This window comes from Trachemys scripta, chromosome 19 (genome assembly GCF_013100865.1).
Source record: "Trachemys scripta elegans isolate TJP31775 chromosome 19, CAS_Tse_1.0, whole genome shotgun sequence".
NCBI lineage: Eukaryota > Metazoa > Chordata > Testudines > Emydidae > Trachemys > Trachemys scripta.
The window spans coordinates 2891823-2910566 of NC_048316.1; the positions used below are offsets into that span (position 1 = coordinate 2891823).

An 18744-nucleotide genomic window follows, 5' to 3' on the forward strand; every position below is an offset into this window, starting at 1 on the left:
TTCAGGAAATGTCAGCACATTCCAGCCTTTGTGAGGTCTGACATGACTATAAGAATTGGACTGTTTCCCTAAGGTGCACTGCAAAAAGACCATCTTCAGCTCATGCTTGTTAGTAAATGAGTTTATTTTAATTGTGTCCAGGCTTTTTTGTTGGCTTTTGTTTTAATTTGTTAAAATGACCAAAATGGTCCTATTGTTTCTGTTTGTTGACGACAGTGATGAGCCTCATTCATCAATCTGTCTGAGGTCATTATGCCTTTTGCGGATTAATGAGGCTCTTTTCCCCCCTCTTGAATAGGAGGTTATTTCTCGGTCATTCATCTGAGGAATGCACAACTCTGAAAGAAAGTAAAAACTGCTAGGAAAACAAGACAAGACAATGTGTATGGCATTGTGTAAACTACAGATATTCAGCGTGAGCAGAAAGAAACCATTCATGAGGGGAGATGCATAAATTACTGCAGATCTCAGGCTGCTGCAGGATGCAGTGCGCGGCTGTAATTGATGAGGCTATTAATAATTCTGCTACAGAATGAAATTGCAGCCTTACCTTTGCCAAGTCTGGCACTGCCCGTTCCACACTTTGGGTTGCTTCCGAGAGAAAGGCGGTCACAAAGAAAAAGGATGCATCATGTGGGCTTATGCCTTTAGCTTTTCAAATGCAGGCACAAAATGTGAGTCTGCAGCTTGCTGTGTTCACTAGTCCCATGTTTTTGCTTGCTGATGGTAGTCAGGTGTGCAAGCAGGTTTGGACATACAAATCCTTGTGCCTGTGGTGGTAGTGAGCAGCTATCCAATCAGCATACAGGAGAGCCCCTGTATACATGCAAATATGGGGTGTGCGCTCACTATAGATGCAAGTCAATAAAGCTGGTCAAAACACTTATGTTTTTTCCTCCATGTAAGATTTTGAAAGAAATGATTTTATTCAAAATTTTAATTTTTTTGCAGGAAAATTTGTAAATGAAACTAAATGGAATGTTTGTTTCATTTTGTTTCAAATTGAAATTCTCTCTCTTTTTTTGTTTCCTTAAAATAAAAAATATTTTAAATTTCAATTTTTTGTTTCTCCCCTTTTTTCACCATTGGCTGCAATAGAAAAACTTGTTTCTAGGGGTTGTTTTTTTCTCTCTTCCATTTTCCTTTTTCCCTTAACTTCCTTCAACTCCTTTTGAAAATTGCCAACGTTTTTCAGTTTGTGAAAACCAAAATGAAACAAAAAATTCAGTTGGACATGAAACAGAATGAAAACAAATTCTTTTACTTCATTTCCCACTGAAATATAGGAAAAATATTCAAAAATGACGATTTCCTATGGCATTTTTCTTTAATGAGACCACATCTTTTTGGCAGGAAAACTTTTTGACTGACAATTCTCAGCCAGCCTGTCAGTAAGTCTCTTGTGGCAATCCGGGCCCACAGCACTACCCCATATTTGAGAAGGATGACCCGTGACAGGATGAACTGCCCTTTTCTTCTTTTCTTTCTTTTTTGCTTCTGTTCTGGTGAGAATGAGATCTACACTGTAAATACAGAATGAAATGGGCGACAGGGGATGGATCACTTGGTGATTCCCTGTTCTGTTCATTCCCTCTGGGGCACTTGGCGCTGGCCACTGTCGGAAGACAGGAGACTGGGCTAGATGGACTCTTGGTCTGACCCAGTCTGGCCGTTCTTGTGTTCTTATAAAATGAATGTGGAGCTTCAAGTCTGAGCGTCTTCCCCTCGCTTGCTCTCTGCTCTTGTCTCTGACTACATTGCCCCAGCCCCTCTGCTCTGCCAATGGTGCCAGCTTCCTCCACCCATCTTCCTCTCATAAACACGTAGAGCCTTTGCCCATGCTGTCCCTTACAGAAGGGAGGCCTACTCTCAATAAGGCCTCCTCCACATCCTTCCGTAAGACTCCCCTCAGCCCAGGTGCCCAAATGAAGCTGGCTTGAGGGGCAGAAGGGATCAGTTGGCATTTTCACAGCGCAGAGAGTGTGGTAACTTGATGTAGGCCAGCAGCAAAATAGTATCCCCTAGGAACAAGGAGAGGACAACTCCTTCTGTGGGCTACGCCTCAGGTGGCACCGCTACACAGGGCTTGTGCCACATCACTGATCTCCTCCTTAACCTGCGAGCTCTTCAAGGCAGTGGCCATGCCTCTCTGTGTCACTGCCGAGAGCCATCAGGAACAGGCCCTGATCCTGACCAGCCCCTTTGCTCTCCCCATTTGAAGGGCCAGATTCTGTCTCCCTTACTGATGCCAAGGGGGGCATGGATCAGTGTTCATGTCACACTCCCCATCAGCACCCTCGGCCAGGGAAACTAATGATCCAACCAGCGGCCCAAGTTCGGTGATGAATTCTAGTCATGTGCCATGTGAGGCACATTGCGCATAGGCTAAGAAGAAGACTGATGCGGAGGGGTACCGTCCTGCCCAGGCCAGGTACTAGTGCACACCAGTAAGGCTGGGAGCACTGGGCCCGGCATTTTGTGTGGGAAGTTGCTGACACCTCAGACTATGGAGAGAGCCACGAGTCAGAGCTGAGCCAAGTCATTGCCACCCACCCAGACACTTGTGTACATCTGTGTGACAGTGTGTTCCAGAGAGGCAGATTGTGCCATCCATTAGCCTCTCAAAGCCAGCCAGCCATGCCTCTTACAGACATGCATCATAGCTGTCCTGGGTGCAAGGGCGAGTTTCACCGGAGAAGTGCCAGATTCACAGGTTGGCAGGCTCAAGGCCTGTCCTGATCCACACGAAGGAGGCATCCTGGGGAAAGGCTGGTCAAATTCCAGCCACAGCACCCTGACCATATGCCTCATGTCCACTCGTGGTGGCCAGAGAGAAGCTGAGTGTCCTATTGAGCCCTGGGGCTGATATTACCACCCAGTGGGGATGTGATAACATGCCTAGCAGGAATGGATGCACATAGTTAACTATTATTACGTAATACCACACAAGATGTCACAGGAGCTGGATGCAGAAGGCAAACAGCGACCCACTGTAGAACTAGACCCTGGAGCCCATTTCCCAAATGGGGGTCTGAGGATGCAGGGTGGTGTCCAGCCAATCTCTAGTTTAGAGTTAAAAAAAAACAAGTTAATAGGAATTTTGTGCCTCAGCTTGTGGGCAGCACTCATGATGGGCTGGGTCCTGTTGCTGAAAAAATAAAATTGTGCAGCATAAGCTCCCAGAAACATAGTGTCTCTGAGATCCGGCGTATACAGAGAAGTCAGAATGCCTGCTGCTAGGAAGATGTGCCAGCCCCGTGATATTTAGCCAGAGAGAACTTCCAGCTGCTCACGGCCATTGGCGAAACTGCAGAGACTGACAGGTGTTTTCTTCCATTCAAATTACAGATATTGTATCTGCGGGCAAAGCACCACAGATTCAGGGGCTCTTTTCTGGGCAATCCAGACTCAGATAAGAATCCAAGGATTTAACAGTGGGCTCTGGGCCTGTCTAACCTCTGTGATTTCAGTGGGTGCATTGATTGCTCTCTATGCTTCTCCCCTGGATCTTTAATTTCCCTACCCCCCGGCTAAATGACTGATAATATTTTGAAACATACAGGAGAACATTAAGGGATGCAAAGCACATTGAGAATAATGGGGAATAAATGGTTTGCTACTTTTCTCATATATTAACTTTTGATTGTGGGAATAAAATTACCACCACAAGTACAATAAGGCAAACAATAGTAGTTCCTTCATCATTCATTTCTGTAGGCTTTCAAATTATTTGCAACATCTTTGAAGAGTTTTTTTGTGAATATTTAAAGAATTGTGATCATAGGAACCTAAAGTCAAAACTGTTTTTTTTTTCTCATCTTGTTTTTTTAATAGCAACATCAGAGTACTAAATATACACAGGGAAATTGTAATAGGGTCGCATATACAGTGCTTTCCAAGTACATAGCTTTGAAATACAGAAACAAATTAAAAAACACTCTTGGATAAAATAGTTCACCTGTATGGAATCACAGCCATTCGACTCCCTCCAAAAACCCATTGTCATTTATTATTAGTAATATGGCCATGATATGCTTAGAAAAGGATAGTACAACATTAAACTGACACAACGGTTTAAAGCCGTTAAGACTGATACACTACGTACATGTATGTGAGTTTATGTGTGTGTGCATGTAGATAATGTGTGTGTGTGTGTAAGTGTGTGTAGTTGGGTGGGTGTATATCCACATATGGTATATAATTTTTGCAGAAAAATAACACGAGGTATTCCATATGTAAAATTGTGGTTACCAAGTAAAAGATTCCTTACATTAGACTTTTTTTGGCAAAAATGAAGATAAACTGTAAACTTTTTTGTACATGTGCTAATAAAGCAATAATAATCATAATAATTAATACATAAAAATAAAAAATAAACCCCTCTGAACCTAAAATCATCTTGATCAGAAAACTGTGCCCTTAGTGTATGTTTTGTGCAAGATATATTTTTTCCACACATATATTAAGTACGTGTCTACAAATGTTGCAAATAAGAAAGAGTGTGCGGGAAGCATCATGTGACTTCTGCAGTATAAACTGGACCCCAGTTGGGCTTTTAAAATGGGGAGGGATTTCTTACTGGTTTGCAAATCTCTTGCATATTTCATATCTGGTTGAATGAATTTTCCAACTGCATTATATATGAAGGACATGAGTGGATTATATATATAATATGTAGAATATTTACTGTTTGACTAATCTTTTAGCTCCATTGCACTCCTTCAGAACAAACTGCCAGTGGAAAAGAAGTAAACTGAAACAAATCTTTAAAATAATATTTCAGACTGTTTGAGCCATTTTGCCAACTGGGCAGATGTGGTGGGAGAAATGGCCATATTTTAAGGTACAAGGAGATATCTGGATATTTGTAAAGATGCTGCTCAATGAAGACAATTATTTTTCACTTTGGCTGGAGAACAATAAAACCACATCAGCATTTACCCAAATCTCGCCATTGCTGAAAGATGCACATCTTTCCAAGTGATGCTAACACCAGTTGTTTTGAAAATATTCAGTTTGCAATAAATTAAGGAATTAAGTGTTCTCCCACTAGTGATTGGCAATGTTCTGGATAAGCAGCCAAAAGACTGGATGCTTGTCTGACTCTGTCTGGCATGGAAATGAGGCTGGAAGTACAAGCATGAGTTGCCTTCTATTTCCAGATAACACCAGCAGATAAGAGAGCCTTGGGCCTGGTCAAAAATCCTGATCTAAAGACTCCCATTGACTTAGAGAACTTTAGAACAGGCTCCAGGTCCTGAAGTTCTTCCTAAATTTTTGCTCAGTCCTTACTGGGGGAAAATCCGCACTGAAGTCCATGGGAGCTTTTTCTGAGCAAGTAAAAAAGAGGGCTCTGGTCCTTCAAACATCTCCTGATGCAACTAGTCCCAGCTCACATCTGTTACAATTGTCAGGAAAAGGCCTGGATATGGATTTGGTACAAAAAATGAACCAAACTGTTCTGAACCTTAGAGTAAGTTCATGTTGCAGGTTTAGCTTCAGGGCAAAAGGACTGGCAGCTTCCTGGTGTATGTAACCCTCTGACTCCGACCTCTTACCTTTACTGAGAGAGAGTCACATGCACTAGGGAGAGAGTAGATTGCTGCAAATTTTGGAATCCTATAGCAACTTAATTGTTGTAGTGCATTTGTTTGTTCTTTGTCAAATAAAATGAACTGAATGGAAACTGAAAGAGGTGAACTGAAATTGTCTGGCATGACAAACACCACAGTTCTTTGTTTGAACTGCATTATCTGCAATGCACTGAGATGAAAAATCAAATCTATATTTTTAAGGATATGACACACTCAGGGTATATGATGTAATGAAATACACATACTTCTGGCTTACAACCTGTATCTTGTGTTGTACTCATATCTGGATATCACTGCAATCCATGGGTGTCTTATCTGTAATGTTGCCATGGTCTCTGAGAATGCCTGCAGACCAGCAGACAACAAGGCATTCCCTAGTGCAGTGCTACTGATTGGACATAATAATACTTAGCACTTACATTGTGCTGAACATGTTCAAAGCAGAATACAGACAGCAGATAATTAATGCTCACAACACCTCTGCCAGGTAGATTTGGGAAGCGTTGTTATCCTCCATATTACAGGTGAAGGAAAAGAGGCAGAGAGAGAGTTTAAGTGAATTGTCCCAAATCCCTCAGTAAGTCTCTGGCAGAGCTGAGATTAGGTCAGGAGTTTTTGACTCCCAACCCTTGCTCATTGAGTGCTGCCTCTCTAAACCTCTTGTCCATCTATACATTTTGTTGTGACATCACATTGGTAGTACTTTGTTATGACTTTCTGGGAACATGGGCCCTGCTCCCACCAGGTGCTGAGCTCTCTCCAATCCCACTGAAATCAGCTCTATTCACTTGAAGAAGGAGTTTTCCAAACTGGGTCCAGTAAGTGCTTAGAACCTAGCAGAATCAGGCCCGGGAACGTAAACTGAAAACAATTCCAGAAAGAAACATTCTAAAGTTTGCATATATATATTATATATCCCACATATGCAGCAACAGAACTCTGTCATGGAGTTCTGCTGAAAAGCAGCCCATCCTTTCTGTTTTGAGTGTCAGCAGAACCCTTTGATGGAACTCTAGTCTTAGTATTCTATATGGTTGTTTATTGACATTTAGTGTCTATAAGTCTATTCACAATAAATATATACCCCATATTCCATAGCGTGGCATTGTTGCAAAGCATATCTCCCTTGAAATATAAGGCATATTTACAGGAGACTTGCTCTGACATTGGTTGCCCGTGAGTGGAAAAAGCTATTGCCCCAAGTAAATGTAAATAAAACTAAAATGTCCAGGATCTTCGTGCTCTATTTTGATGTACAGGATATCACACCACCCTATGGAAAAGGGATTTGGTTCTGATTGCAATACTAAATACTTACTTAGGCCTGATCCTACAAACATCCACCCCATGTTTTCTCACAGGAGTAAGTCCCATTGAACTCAGTGGAACTACACGCATGAGGAAAGTAATTCTATAGCATAAGCATTTGGCTCTTCATCGCTAAAGGATTTGGGGCCAGATGTTCCACTAGTGACAGCTGAAGTCAATGGAACTATGCCATTTACCACCAGCCCTGGATGTGGCCTACGTGCTCACCAGAAAGGGGAAGCATTGAAAGATGATGGCATGCTGCTGTTGTAAGATTCCCATGGAGAAATCTGGCTGAAGGCATAACGTAAATCTAAACAGAGGAATGTACCTGCTGACTCCTATCATCAGATACAGAGTGTGGGGGAACATGTTCTCTCTAAAGTAACAGAAAAAGAATTGGTAAGCATCTATTCCACACAGCCATATAATTCTACTTTTTTTTTTTTTGGCTTCCATTAGATACAAGAAATGAATTAAACCTAATTTGTTGTTTTTTAGTTGAACATATAAAAGGCCAGGACATTAGAATTCTGCACGGTGAACCATTGTATTTGCAGTTTTGAATTCTATGTCTCCTGCCAGTAGGTCTGATGGCTGGTCCCTTTATTGGTTTGTTTAGCATGCATAGGGATGTGAATATTTTTTTGATAAAGTGCAAGTGCTGTTGGTCCTTACAAATAAGGGAAGTTTGTGCATGTTGTTTTATTTTCTGTTTTGCCACTGTCTGGTCTCACAGTGACCAAATCTGTCCCTTTGCAGACTGTATGGAAGGCTTCTGAAATCGTACTTGAGTCTCCTGAGGTCCAAGGTATTCTCTCTTGTGGATGCTTATCTAGATGATTATCCCATGGGAGTTTGGGCCCTCCGGCTTACCGCACATGGGATACAAAGTTCACTCCATTCCCTACTATAATCTATTCCTGCAGTCTAGTTCAGACTAACGCCATAGATGTAAAAATACATAACAATGCTTCAAACATTTTGGAATAAGGGATTTGAAATATATTTTATGATGTCAAACTGCCATTAGGATTACATTGGAATACCCACAAGTACTACTCAGTGCAGCCAACAGATACAAATAAATAGAAGATCAATGGGTAAAGGTACAAAACACAGTCTTCATAGTTGAAAGAGGGTCAACGCTATATAAGTAAAACAAAGAAGGAAAATTCATATACTCTGTGCTGGCGAGTTTTGATAGTTTTTGAGGGCTGCACTGTTTACACTGGTAAAATACAAAAGCCCCCATATACTGAATCAACAGATTGCACCAAAGTAATCACCCGAAAATCACATTAATCGTGCAAGTTTTGGTTTAACTGCTTGCTTAAAAAAAGTGTTGCTTATTAGGTATATCGCTAATTGTGATCAGTGCCTCTACAGTCTGTTGAGTGCACTAGGTGGTGCTAAGGACTGCTTAACCCTCGTTGTATGGAAGTTGTGATATGCTGACAGACTCGGGTAGGACTCTGAGGCGTGCATGCTGGGGGGTCTCAGTCTCATCTCACTTAAAGGTGCTTTACTGGTGTAACTCCACTGACACCAATGGAGTCACTCCTGATTTACACCAGTGTGAGCTAGAGGAGAATGAGGCCCGTATATATATATAGAAATAATAATGCTGATTAGTAGAATTATTAATCAAAACAGGGTAGTCAGTTATGCTTATTAATTAAGCTTTCTGCACTACTAAAGCAATCTAGTGTGTTCATAGCCTCTCCTCCATGAATGTAATGCTTGCATCATTATGTCTGGGATGTCACACTGGATGAGCATAGCACCTCAGTGAATTTGAATGTAGGGGCTGGTCTACACTGGGGGGGATCGATCTAAGATACGCAACTTCAGCTACGAGAATAGCGTAGCTGAAGTCGATGTATCTTAGATCGAATTAAAATTACTTACTTTGCACCTCTCACCAAGCTGGACTTCAGCAGTCGACGGGAGAGCGATCGGGGATTGATTTATTGCGTCTACACTACATGCGATAAATCGATCCCTGATAGATCGATCGCTACCCGCCAATCTGGTGGGTAGCGTAGACGTACCCTAGTAGGAGGTAGACGTCAGGCTGTTACGTGGCATGGGTAACACTCCACTGGTGACTGGAGAAAGGTCAGACAGGATCTGCCCCGTTGGCAGTAATGTTTTGGAGAGACGGACGCAAAGCCCTGAATACACGTACATTATATTTCCAAGGGAAGTTTGTTGAAGGTGCTTCAGTCCTTTGATGTGAAATTCTCCCCTGTATAGAGAACAGGAAACAAGGACTGTGTACCACTTAAATCCTGCTTAACAGGCTATATATGGGACTTCAGTGGTGCTCAGGGGTGAAGTTCTTTAAAAAGTAGCCCTGGGAGATCCTGGAATTACAGATCAGCAAACTTCACCCTGCTACAATAGAAGAGTCTAACTAATCACAAAAGTAGAGTACTTGGGGAAGTATATGTAATCTAACATGTCTGTCTAGCCTTGGAGTTGTTTGAAATAGTTAGCAGATAATGTCACACAGGAGCACAATTTACTTGTATTTTCTGAAAGATTTTGCTGAAGTCACCCGTAAAATATTATTAAGGGGAAAATTTCTGATCCCCTAACTCATACTGAACAGTGCCTGACTGTGAGTAGTCTCATTGGAGTCAAATGGTGTTTACTCAACTTAAGAGGATCAGAATTTGGCCCTCAGGCAATAAATGACCATAGTAACAGGAGAAAAGTTTTGTCATGGAATAAAAACTGATTAGGTGCTCTATAAAACATAATGCTAGTGTATAGCGGCAGCACACAGTGGAGAGAGGTTAGTAATAGGTTACTTTGGGGGTTAATATTCATAGGGAAAATGGATGCTGAGTTGATGAAGTTTGCTGATTAATTGTTTTATAAAACCTGTGAAGGACAGTGAGAAACTTAAGCTGGATGTAGACAATTAAATGTTGAGCAGCACAATGGCAGATAAAATTTAACATGGAAAAATATAACATCATGCACAATGACAAAATTCTATTATACTTTTCATAGATATCACCAGAGTGGCTCTAGAGTGGCTGGGTCTTCTGAGAAAAAGAATGTAGGGCATGAATCAAAGTCCATCAGAGTCACTGGGAGTCTTTCCAATGTCTTCAAAGGGCTTTGAGTCAGGTCCAGAAATGTTCTGGTGGAGTAGGGCAAGGAAGATTTCCTCCCAGAGATCAGCAGCAGATTAGAAAAACACAGGTGCATTAAAAATGGATAGAAAGTAATATAGAAAGACAAGCGATTGCATGAGTTATAATGTTTCACAGGTGCAATGTGCACCATCCCCTGATATAATGAGGAGTGTTTTCACTCTCTTCTAAAATAATTAAATGTTGAATGTAATACAGAAATTGAGTCTAGTACCTAATGTATACATATAGATGTAGCTCTGGATAAGCCCAACGTTGAGAGAGCAGTTTAGAAAGGGGACTTAGGGGCTTTGGGTTAAAAAAGCTGCTCTCAATTACCTTGATGTAGAGTAACTCCATTGACATTTATTTCATTGGTTACTCCAGGTTTACATCAGAATCACTAGAGCAGAGTTTGGTATTTTAGACATGTCAGGTCATATTAACTATTTGTGGTGGATGCTTCAGCTAAAATGATTCAGATGCCACTATCTAAAAAAATTAGCTACAAGCCTTGGGAATTTGAGAAGCAATTTGTGAAATGGGGGATGCCCTCTTTCAGGCATGGGAGGGGGGCAGATTTTAAGGAGAGGAGGAGCCTCTGAAAACTGTTTTCTAAAGTCTATCTTGATGAGTTGCCAGTTATTGTCAAGGTGTGCACACAACGGGACACCTGTCAATCTGTAGAAGCAGTCCCTGGATAGATATCAGCGGCTGTAAGTGGGGTGGAGCTGTTCCCACACCTGGTATTTAAAGATGACAGCCAAACTTAACTTTGGGTTTGATCTAGCTATCCAGCATGTCCCCGCCTGCTGCACTACTGCCAATTATCAGAAGCCCAATCCTACTGCAAAGGTTAAAACAGCAAATTTTAGTGCATAGGTCAACATGTTCAAAATAGTGTATTACCCTTAGCAAAAAAGAATATCCCGAGAATGGACACTGAAAGGATCATGTGATACATTATTAGAAAGTAAGAGACTGGAGCTGATTAAGCAAAAGCATAATTTATCGCAAGAAATTTGCCTTCACCTTTTCTGCTGGCGGAATCTCTGTGAGCAGACTGATACATTCATTCAGTTTTATTCATTATACAAAATAATTTGAGGTCTTTTTTACTGGCTGTGTAGTTCTTTATCAGCATTTGCTATTCATGCTACAGACATAATCTAAGCCCAAGGAAGTCAACAGAAGGACACCACTGACTTCAATGGGCTTTAGATCAGGTCCAATGTTGGTTAGTTGTTATTGGCCAAAGGAGTCACACAGAATTGTTTTTCTTCTCTGATAGGATGAGAGTGCAGGCTTTTCTGGCATGAATAATCACACACAGAAATCTGAAATTCAGTCTCCAAGAGTACTCATGTCTGACTTAGAAATTCACTTTGTGGCAACAAAACACCATCAGTCGCAAGCTCACAGGAAGCAAACACCGAAGAGGCATACCCAGAGCCACAGCCACAGTGAATGTATTTAAAAATCAGCCTGAATATTTGCCCGCCTGTTTTGGGAAGTACTCTGCAGCTCCACGAGGGAACAAGGACTGTAAAACGCTACTTCACCCATCATCAATGCAGTGGCTTCGTGTAATATGGTGATTCATAATTTGCCATGATAAGATGAGACTGATATGAGTGAAATACAATAGTGTCAACAGTGGAACCTTCTCCTACATTTCCCAACAAACTGAGTAATGTTTAAAACTTGTCCCTGGCCAGCCCCTAGATATAACACCATAAATATACAAATAGGGGTCAGGGCACTATAAAACAGAGGAAACTCAGAGTTGTTTTCAGGGTTTCCTTCTAGGCTCCTTCTTGATCCATTAATCCAAAAGGTAAAAAAAGTTCTCCACTCAATTTCCCTTGGCAACCACTAAAACACCTATACCTGGCTTAAAGTGAGAGTAACCCTTGCTGCTGGTTTCAACTGTTCATTTCTGTGAAGCTTCTTCAGTATTTATTGTTTAATGAATGGATACAGGTGCTGATGCAGCATTCAGACTCTGCTTTTAGATTTTCAGCAGTCCAGTCCAGTGTATCTTCTCAGCCTCATATGTCTTACCATAAACTAGAAAGTGCTATGGCGAGCTGATCACTTTGGTGACTTTACAGATGCAATGTCTAGTGACTGGGGCTGAGGAATGGAAGGGGGGAATTTGTCTTTGTCAAAAATTACTCATGCTATTTTCTTTGTGGTAAAATCAACAATCTTGGCCAGGGCACAATGGTTTACATGGAGCAGAAGCCATGCCACTTCAATCGTATCAGACGGAATTTGGAATGAAGTCTGGTTTTAAATTTACCCTCCAAACACAGAATGCACTTCTAGCTCCTTGCTATTTCATAGAAGTGCTGTTACTTGAATTCTGGGCTAAGATCTGAAAGTATCTGAAGGGCCGTGCTCATGGGCTCTTCTACAGATTACTTGCCTGTGTGGTTTAAATTTGGGGATTTTTTTTAAATTTCACAATAACTGGAATGTACTTTGCGAATTTGGCCCAGAGGCATCTATACTTTAACTGTATTCAAAACACATCTTAATTCTGCTTTTGTTTCAAAACAGCCCCAAATACTATTAACCATTCTCTTTCTTTTGAGAACTGTCAGAACCAACTGATTATATAAATGACCATTGCCATACATTTCTTCTTTAGGTCTAACATAATCCCTTCTGGGTCTTGCTAGCACTCTGGCAACTCTACAATGGATAGGAGAACTGTCACTTTAACAGAGTTTCAGTACCTTCTCAGGGAATCCTCTATGAGCAATGGTTTATTGGGCCTGGCAAATAATTTGTTCCCTAGTGGAAATTTATTTCAAATATGTGTGTGTGTGTGTGTGTATATATATATATGTTTTAAAGGCAAGCTGCCAAAGTAGAAAACATCAGTTTATTTAGTTCACACTAAGAATGTTAAAGAAATCAGATTTGTAACCCATGACACAATTTTTTAAAAATGAATATTTAAGATTTTCAAAAATTGCTACAGTACAAAAAGTGTTTGTGTTTGTGTGTGTGTGTGTTTGTATCTATATATATTTATATCTATATGTATATATGTATATTAACCAGAAATACTGACTCTATCAGAAGAGATTCCCCACCCCGATTTTCTCTAATATTTCTATGTGTAATTCACTTAGCTTCAGCTTCTTGTGAAGTCTTTCAGATCAGTACATGGCACATAATGGTATTATTGGCACAGGTTCAGAATCACAGTCCATATCCCAAACTCCAGATGTTCAGTCCTTTTCTTTATTTCGTCTTAAGTTCCTCTTTCTTCATGGGCTTCTTTGCTTGCACATTTTTTTCTCTTTTCCCATAAATGCGCGCTTTGAAAATGCAGTTTCCTACAGGTGTGTTCATTTTTATAAAAATATATTTGGCACATAGAGTGCTGCTGTTTGAGTCTCCTACTGGTAAACAGAAATGGTAGGTATAGGTAACCCTTTTTTTTTTACAGGTTCACCAATGGAATCCTGTTAAGGATGAAAAGAAAATAAAGATTAAATTATAACGGGTAAATTTAGCCAGAATATATTTGGGTTTTTTTGGTAATGTCTCAGTCACGCATGTTTTCATGAATACTTGGCTAGTTTCTTTTCCCTACATTAAAACCATCATTATTAATATTTATCCTCTTAAGACACTGGATGCTTCCATCTTTCATGAAACTTAGTACCACAATAAGATTTATGGATATAAATGAAAATGGTAATTGGTAAGTGTCCCAATGGTAATAGTTCATAGTCAAAGAATGATGTTAGGGATAGATTCTATCACCCAGACTGGGACATTTAGTCTTACTACAAAATGAATCACTAAACATCACACAGACATGACATGCTGAGCTCCTGCGTCAGTTAAAACTGTTGCATCCAAAATGTATGCCACTTCATTTGTTTGCCTGCGGTAGCTTTTCTCTGTATACACTACAGAGCATTAACTCACTTTCCAGTTTCGTTCATACTAGACTCCTCCTGGGAAGGACAAAGTAACCTGGCTGCTAGACTCATTACTGTATGAGTAAACTGAGCCCATTAATATCTTACTGGTTGGCTGGAAAGCTACAAAAGCCCACAGTTATGAGGAAGGGTTGCAGGGTAACATGAGGAAGAGCATCAGGTGCTTCTCATTTAGTCGAGCTTGCTGAGCAGAAAAATCCATATTGTAAATACACAACCACACAGTCAGCTTGATGTACATGGATAGGCTAAGCCTGCCGGCCAGGAGTTAACAAATTCACTGCTTGCCTGGGGACCTTTACCAAAATGAGGGACCCGAAGCCCTGATGTTTGACGGAGAGCCACCATGCAGCAGCAATTACACGACTATTAAAATACCTTAAGAAAATCTTTTCTGGTGGTTTTGCTAGTCACACCAGAAGCAGTAAACACTGGAAGGTCTCAATAGGGATGCATATTGCCATGTGCTTTCCAACCCAACTTTACAAAACCAAGAAGTTGGGATATTTTGGATAATGTTCTTAAAATACCCCCAGACTTTGGGGCCAGCCGCTCAATGGCAAGCCGGCCCTTTTGCACTTCTCTTCTGGTCCAAAGGATCTTGAAAGCAGCTGAATCTCCCGGGCAGTCAGTTCCTACCTCACTTAACTCTGCAATCCCTGCCATGAGGGGCCAGGTTAGAGGGAATGTGGGCAAAATGCTACTGCACCAACTGTACTCAATTGATGAACAGTGACTTAGGGGGCCATTGCCATCTACTTTTGAGGGTACCGTGTTCAGGGGCAAAACTGAATCTAGAACCAGGGACCCATAACTAGGTCCTCTGTGGCCTGGCACGTACCCAGATTGTTCTACCCAGCAAATTCCTGGATCTTCAAATCTTGTTAATGGTCACACATCACTAGCAGTACTATTGCATATTTCTGTTATGAGACTGATCTAGCACATTCATTGTTTTTAAATAAGCATTTCAGATTGGCTTATCTACTTAAACATCTCTTGAAAATCTTCAGATTTGTATGGCTCACCTAAAACTCGAGTGTGTTTTGGGGGAAAGATGTGTGGGTAGAGATGCTTCTCGAGAACAGTGCGAATGACTCAGCAGCTTAGCTGCTCTTATTTTACACTTTATCTCGTAAATATGTTTTCCAAAATATAATTTATTTCTGATCATCCTTGAATTCTAGACCCTTTCACATTCAGACTAAGCACCATATTGAGTGGCTTGGCAAATGCGAAGAAGAATATGAGCATTAACACGATTTTCTAAAGTTTAAATGCTCTAAAGGAATCCATAGAAAATTGGTTAAACACAAATTTCTCTTTAGCTGTTTATTTGTCCTTTTCTTAAAGCTCGCTCACAACATAATATTCTTTAAATCTTCTATATGGAAATTGTTGCTTCTATTAATGAGCATGTTAGTGTTTGGATGTGCATGTATGTGCTGCATATATACGGTATGCATGTGTGTTTTTGCCTATATGCACATATATGTGTGGGCTGTTATTTATGTCTATGTGTGAATATATGATTTGTGCTTAGTGGTGGGTTTTCCATGCATAAGGTGACTACCTATGTATGTGTATGTGTAGACATGATGTATGCACACCTTTTCGTATGGTCTGTGGGGCATGTGCATATGTAATTTTTGCATGTAATTGAGAGTGCATATGTGTGCAAACATGACATGTAATGAGTGCATGTGTGTGTGCGTGAGTGAAATTTTCATAACACTTTAAATGCTTCAAATATGCATTTAATTTAGATTTAAGAAGACAAGATTGTATGTTAAATAAATACTACATCATAATTAAAATATATTTATAGAGGCTTAACTGCCATGTAAGAGATATATATCTCATTTAGTTATTAAACATTAATTAAATCTTCACAATTAATTGATAATTATTGTCTTTTAGATAAGTATCTTATTAAATCAAAAGGGTCTTTCCTCCGTAATGATTACTCTGACTAAGGTGAATGGAGAGGAACAAGTCCTCAAACACCTTCCTTCTTATTAATTATTGTAGCATGTAGAGGTCTGAGCATTGTGCTGGATGCTAAACAAAATCATTGTAAGAGACAATCCCTACCCCCATAGAGCTTACATCCTAAATAGACAAGCTAGACAAAGGACATATCATCATCACGACCATTTAATAAGGGAGAACTGAGGCAAACAGAGACTTCTGTAAGGGCTGGAACTTGAACCCAAGTTTCTGGGAGGCCAGTCTAGTACCTTCACTGCAAGACTAGTCTTTCTTTGACTCACAGACTTTAGGGTCAGAAGGGACCATTATGATCATCTAGTCTGACCTCCTGCACAACACAGGCCACAGAATCTCACCCACCCACTCCTGTAACAAACCCCTGACCTATGTCTGAGCTACTGAAGTCCTCAACTTGTGGTTTAAAGACTTCAAGGTGCAGAGAATCCTCCAGCAAGTGACCTGTGCCCCATGTTGCAGGGGAAGGGGAAAACCCCTCAGGACCTCTGCCAATCTGCCCTGGAGGAAAATTCCTTCCCGACCCCAAATACGGCTATCAGCTAAACCCTGAGCATGTGGGCAAGGCTCACCAGCCAGACACCCAGGAAAGAATTATCTGTAATAACTCAGATCCCACCCTATCTAGTGTCCCATCACAGGCCTTTATGAAACAGGCACCCCATGCTAAACACACACTACACTATAATTTCTGCCCTCTGTTACAACTGGGCAAACCCATGACAGTTATAACCGAGGGCAAAAATGTGGCCCTCTATATTTACCTTAAGTATTTACTGAGGATTAAGATACTTGTTTGCTTTCCTTTTCTTTGTTTCTATCAGGAGAGAGATGATATTCACCGCTTTCCTCTAATGCTAATATCATACTGACATCATTCAAACGCACACCTTAAATACCGCATGCACTTCTGGTCACCCCCTACCAAAAAAAAGATAGATTAGAATTGGAAAAAGTACAGAGAAGGGCAACAAAAATGATTGGGTGGATGGAACAGCTTTCATATGAGGAGAGATTAAAAAAACTGGGACTGTTTGATTTAGAAAAGAGACAACTAAGGGGGGATATGATAGAGGTCTATAAAATTCTGAATGGTGTGGAGAAAGTGAATAGGGAAGTGTTATTTACCCCTTCACATAATATAAGAACCAGGCGTCACCCAATGAAATTAATAGGGAGTAGCTTTAAAACAAACAGGGAAATACTTCTTCACACAATGCACAGACAATCAGTGGAACTTGTTGCCAGGGGATGTTGTGAAGGCCAAAAATATAACTGGTTCAAATAAGAATGAGAGAAGTTCATGGAGGACAGGTCCATCAATGGCAATTAGCCAAGACAGTCAAGGACACAACCTCATGCTCTGGGTGTCCCTAAACCTCTGAGTGCCAGAAGCTGGGACTGGATGACAGGGGGTGGGTCACTCAATAAATTGCCCTGTTCTGTTCATTCCCTCTGAAGTATCTGGGCACAGCCACCGTCAGAAGACAGGATAATGGGCCACGTGGACCATTGGTCTGACCCAGTATGGCTATCCTTATGTTTTTACACTGGTATAACTGTGTCTAACCTACTGCTTTTGCTGGCATAATTTATACCGGTGCCCTGAGCAAAATAATCTATACCAGCAAAAGCAATTTTATGCTGGTGTAACTGTGTTTATACTAGGGCTAGTGCTGTTGTCATGTCACCACAAATCACTGATAGTGCTGCCCTGACAAAAGCTGCTGGTGTAGAACTGACTTAGATCTCTACCTGAGTGTTAGGAACTGATTTGTCATGCAGTGCAGATGACTTCCCGATGGTTTCTCAATGACCTTTCCGTGGGACTCTGAAAGTGCTATGCAACAGAGGGGCCTGTGGCACCTTTGAGACTAACAGAAGTACTGGGAGCATAAGCTTTCGTGGGTAAGAACCTCACTTTTTCAGATGCAAGGCAAAGTGCCACAGGACCCTCTGTTGCTTTTTACAGATTCAGATTAACATGGCTACCCCTCTGATACTTGAAAGTGCTATTACTCTTAGAAGAAGATGATTCTCTGGTTGTTGTTTTTTTAAACGCTTCTAATTTAAGCTCGCTTGTTCTTTAGTTTAAGACCACAAGCTACTGGTAGATGTCCTTGGTCAATAAGGGTTTCAGCCTGCAAGGTGCTGGACAGCTTGCCATGATCCAGTAAAGCATTTAAGCACATGAGCCAGGCTGTTCTGTTCAGCACAGCCTGAGTGCTCTGCCCCTGGCAGGACTGGAGCCAAACAGCACGTGGCTGGCACAGTACATTTGTTCTGGTCTATGTTCTCTCTGTGCCCTGGTTGCCCAAGTGCAAAATATCTCCTAAAAGAGAAAGTCAAAGACTATCAAGAACTTGTTCTTAGGGAGTTGGGAGCCCAATTTACCCTTTGCACCTTTCTCATTTTTTTTTATCTGTAGCCAGAAAAAACAGGTCGTCTGTAATTTGTTTGATGTTTTTTAATGCAAACTGTTCAATTCTCTGGCTGGAAGGGGACTACAGAAATATCAGCTTTCACCCATAGAAAGCACTGAAGTCTTAATTAACTGGATTCTTTAGAATACTTCATCTCGTGTAACAGGTCTGTATATGCAATGCTGTTATTCTTCAGAAGACAAGCCGGGATATTTTATGATGACTCATTATCTGTTAATATTAATACAAAAATGTGCTGCTGTTAGGCAGAATGAGGGCATCACAGCAGCAGGGA

At 40.9% G+C, this 18744-nt stretch overlaps 1 protein-coding gene across 3 annotated transcripts in view; it reads right to left on the reverse strand.

Moving 5' to 3' along the window:
- Window positions 1-3803: 3803 nt before the first annotated feature.
- Window positions 3804-18744, reverse strand: part of AJAP1 (adherens junctions associated protein 1) — a 117689-nt gene continuing 102748 nt past the window's right edge. For all 3 annotated transcript variants that reach the window (XM_034753226.1, XM_034753224.1, XM_034753227.1), the window contains one exon: window positions 3804-13533. Coding sequence is in view for 1 of the 3 variants with exons in the window: in XM_034753227.1 (XP_034609118.1) it covers window positions 13512-13533 (22 nt within the window). In the remaining 2 variants the exon portion in view is untranslated. The remainder of the gene's footprint in view (window positions 13534-18744) is intronic.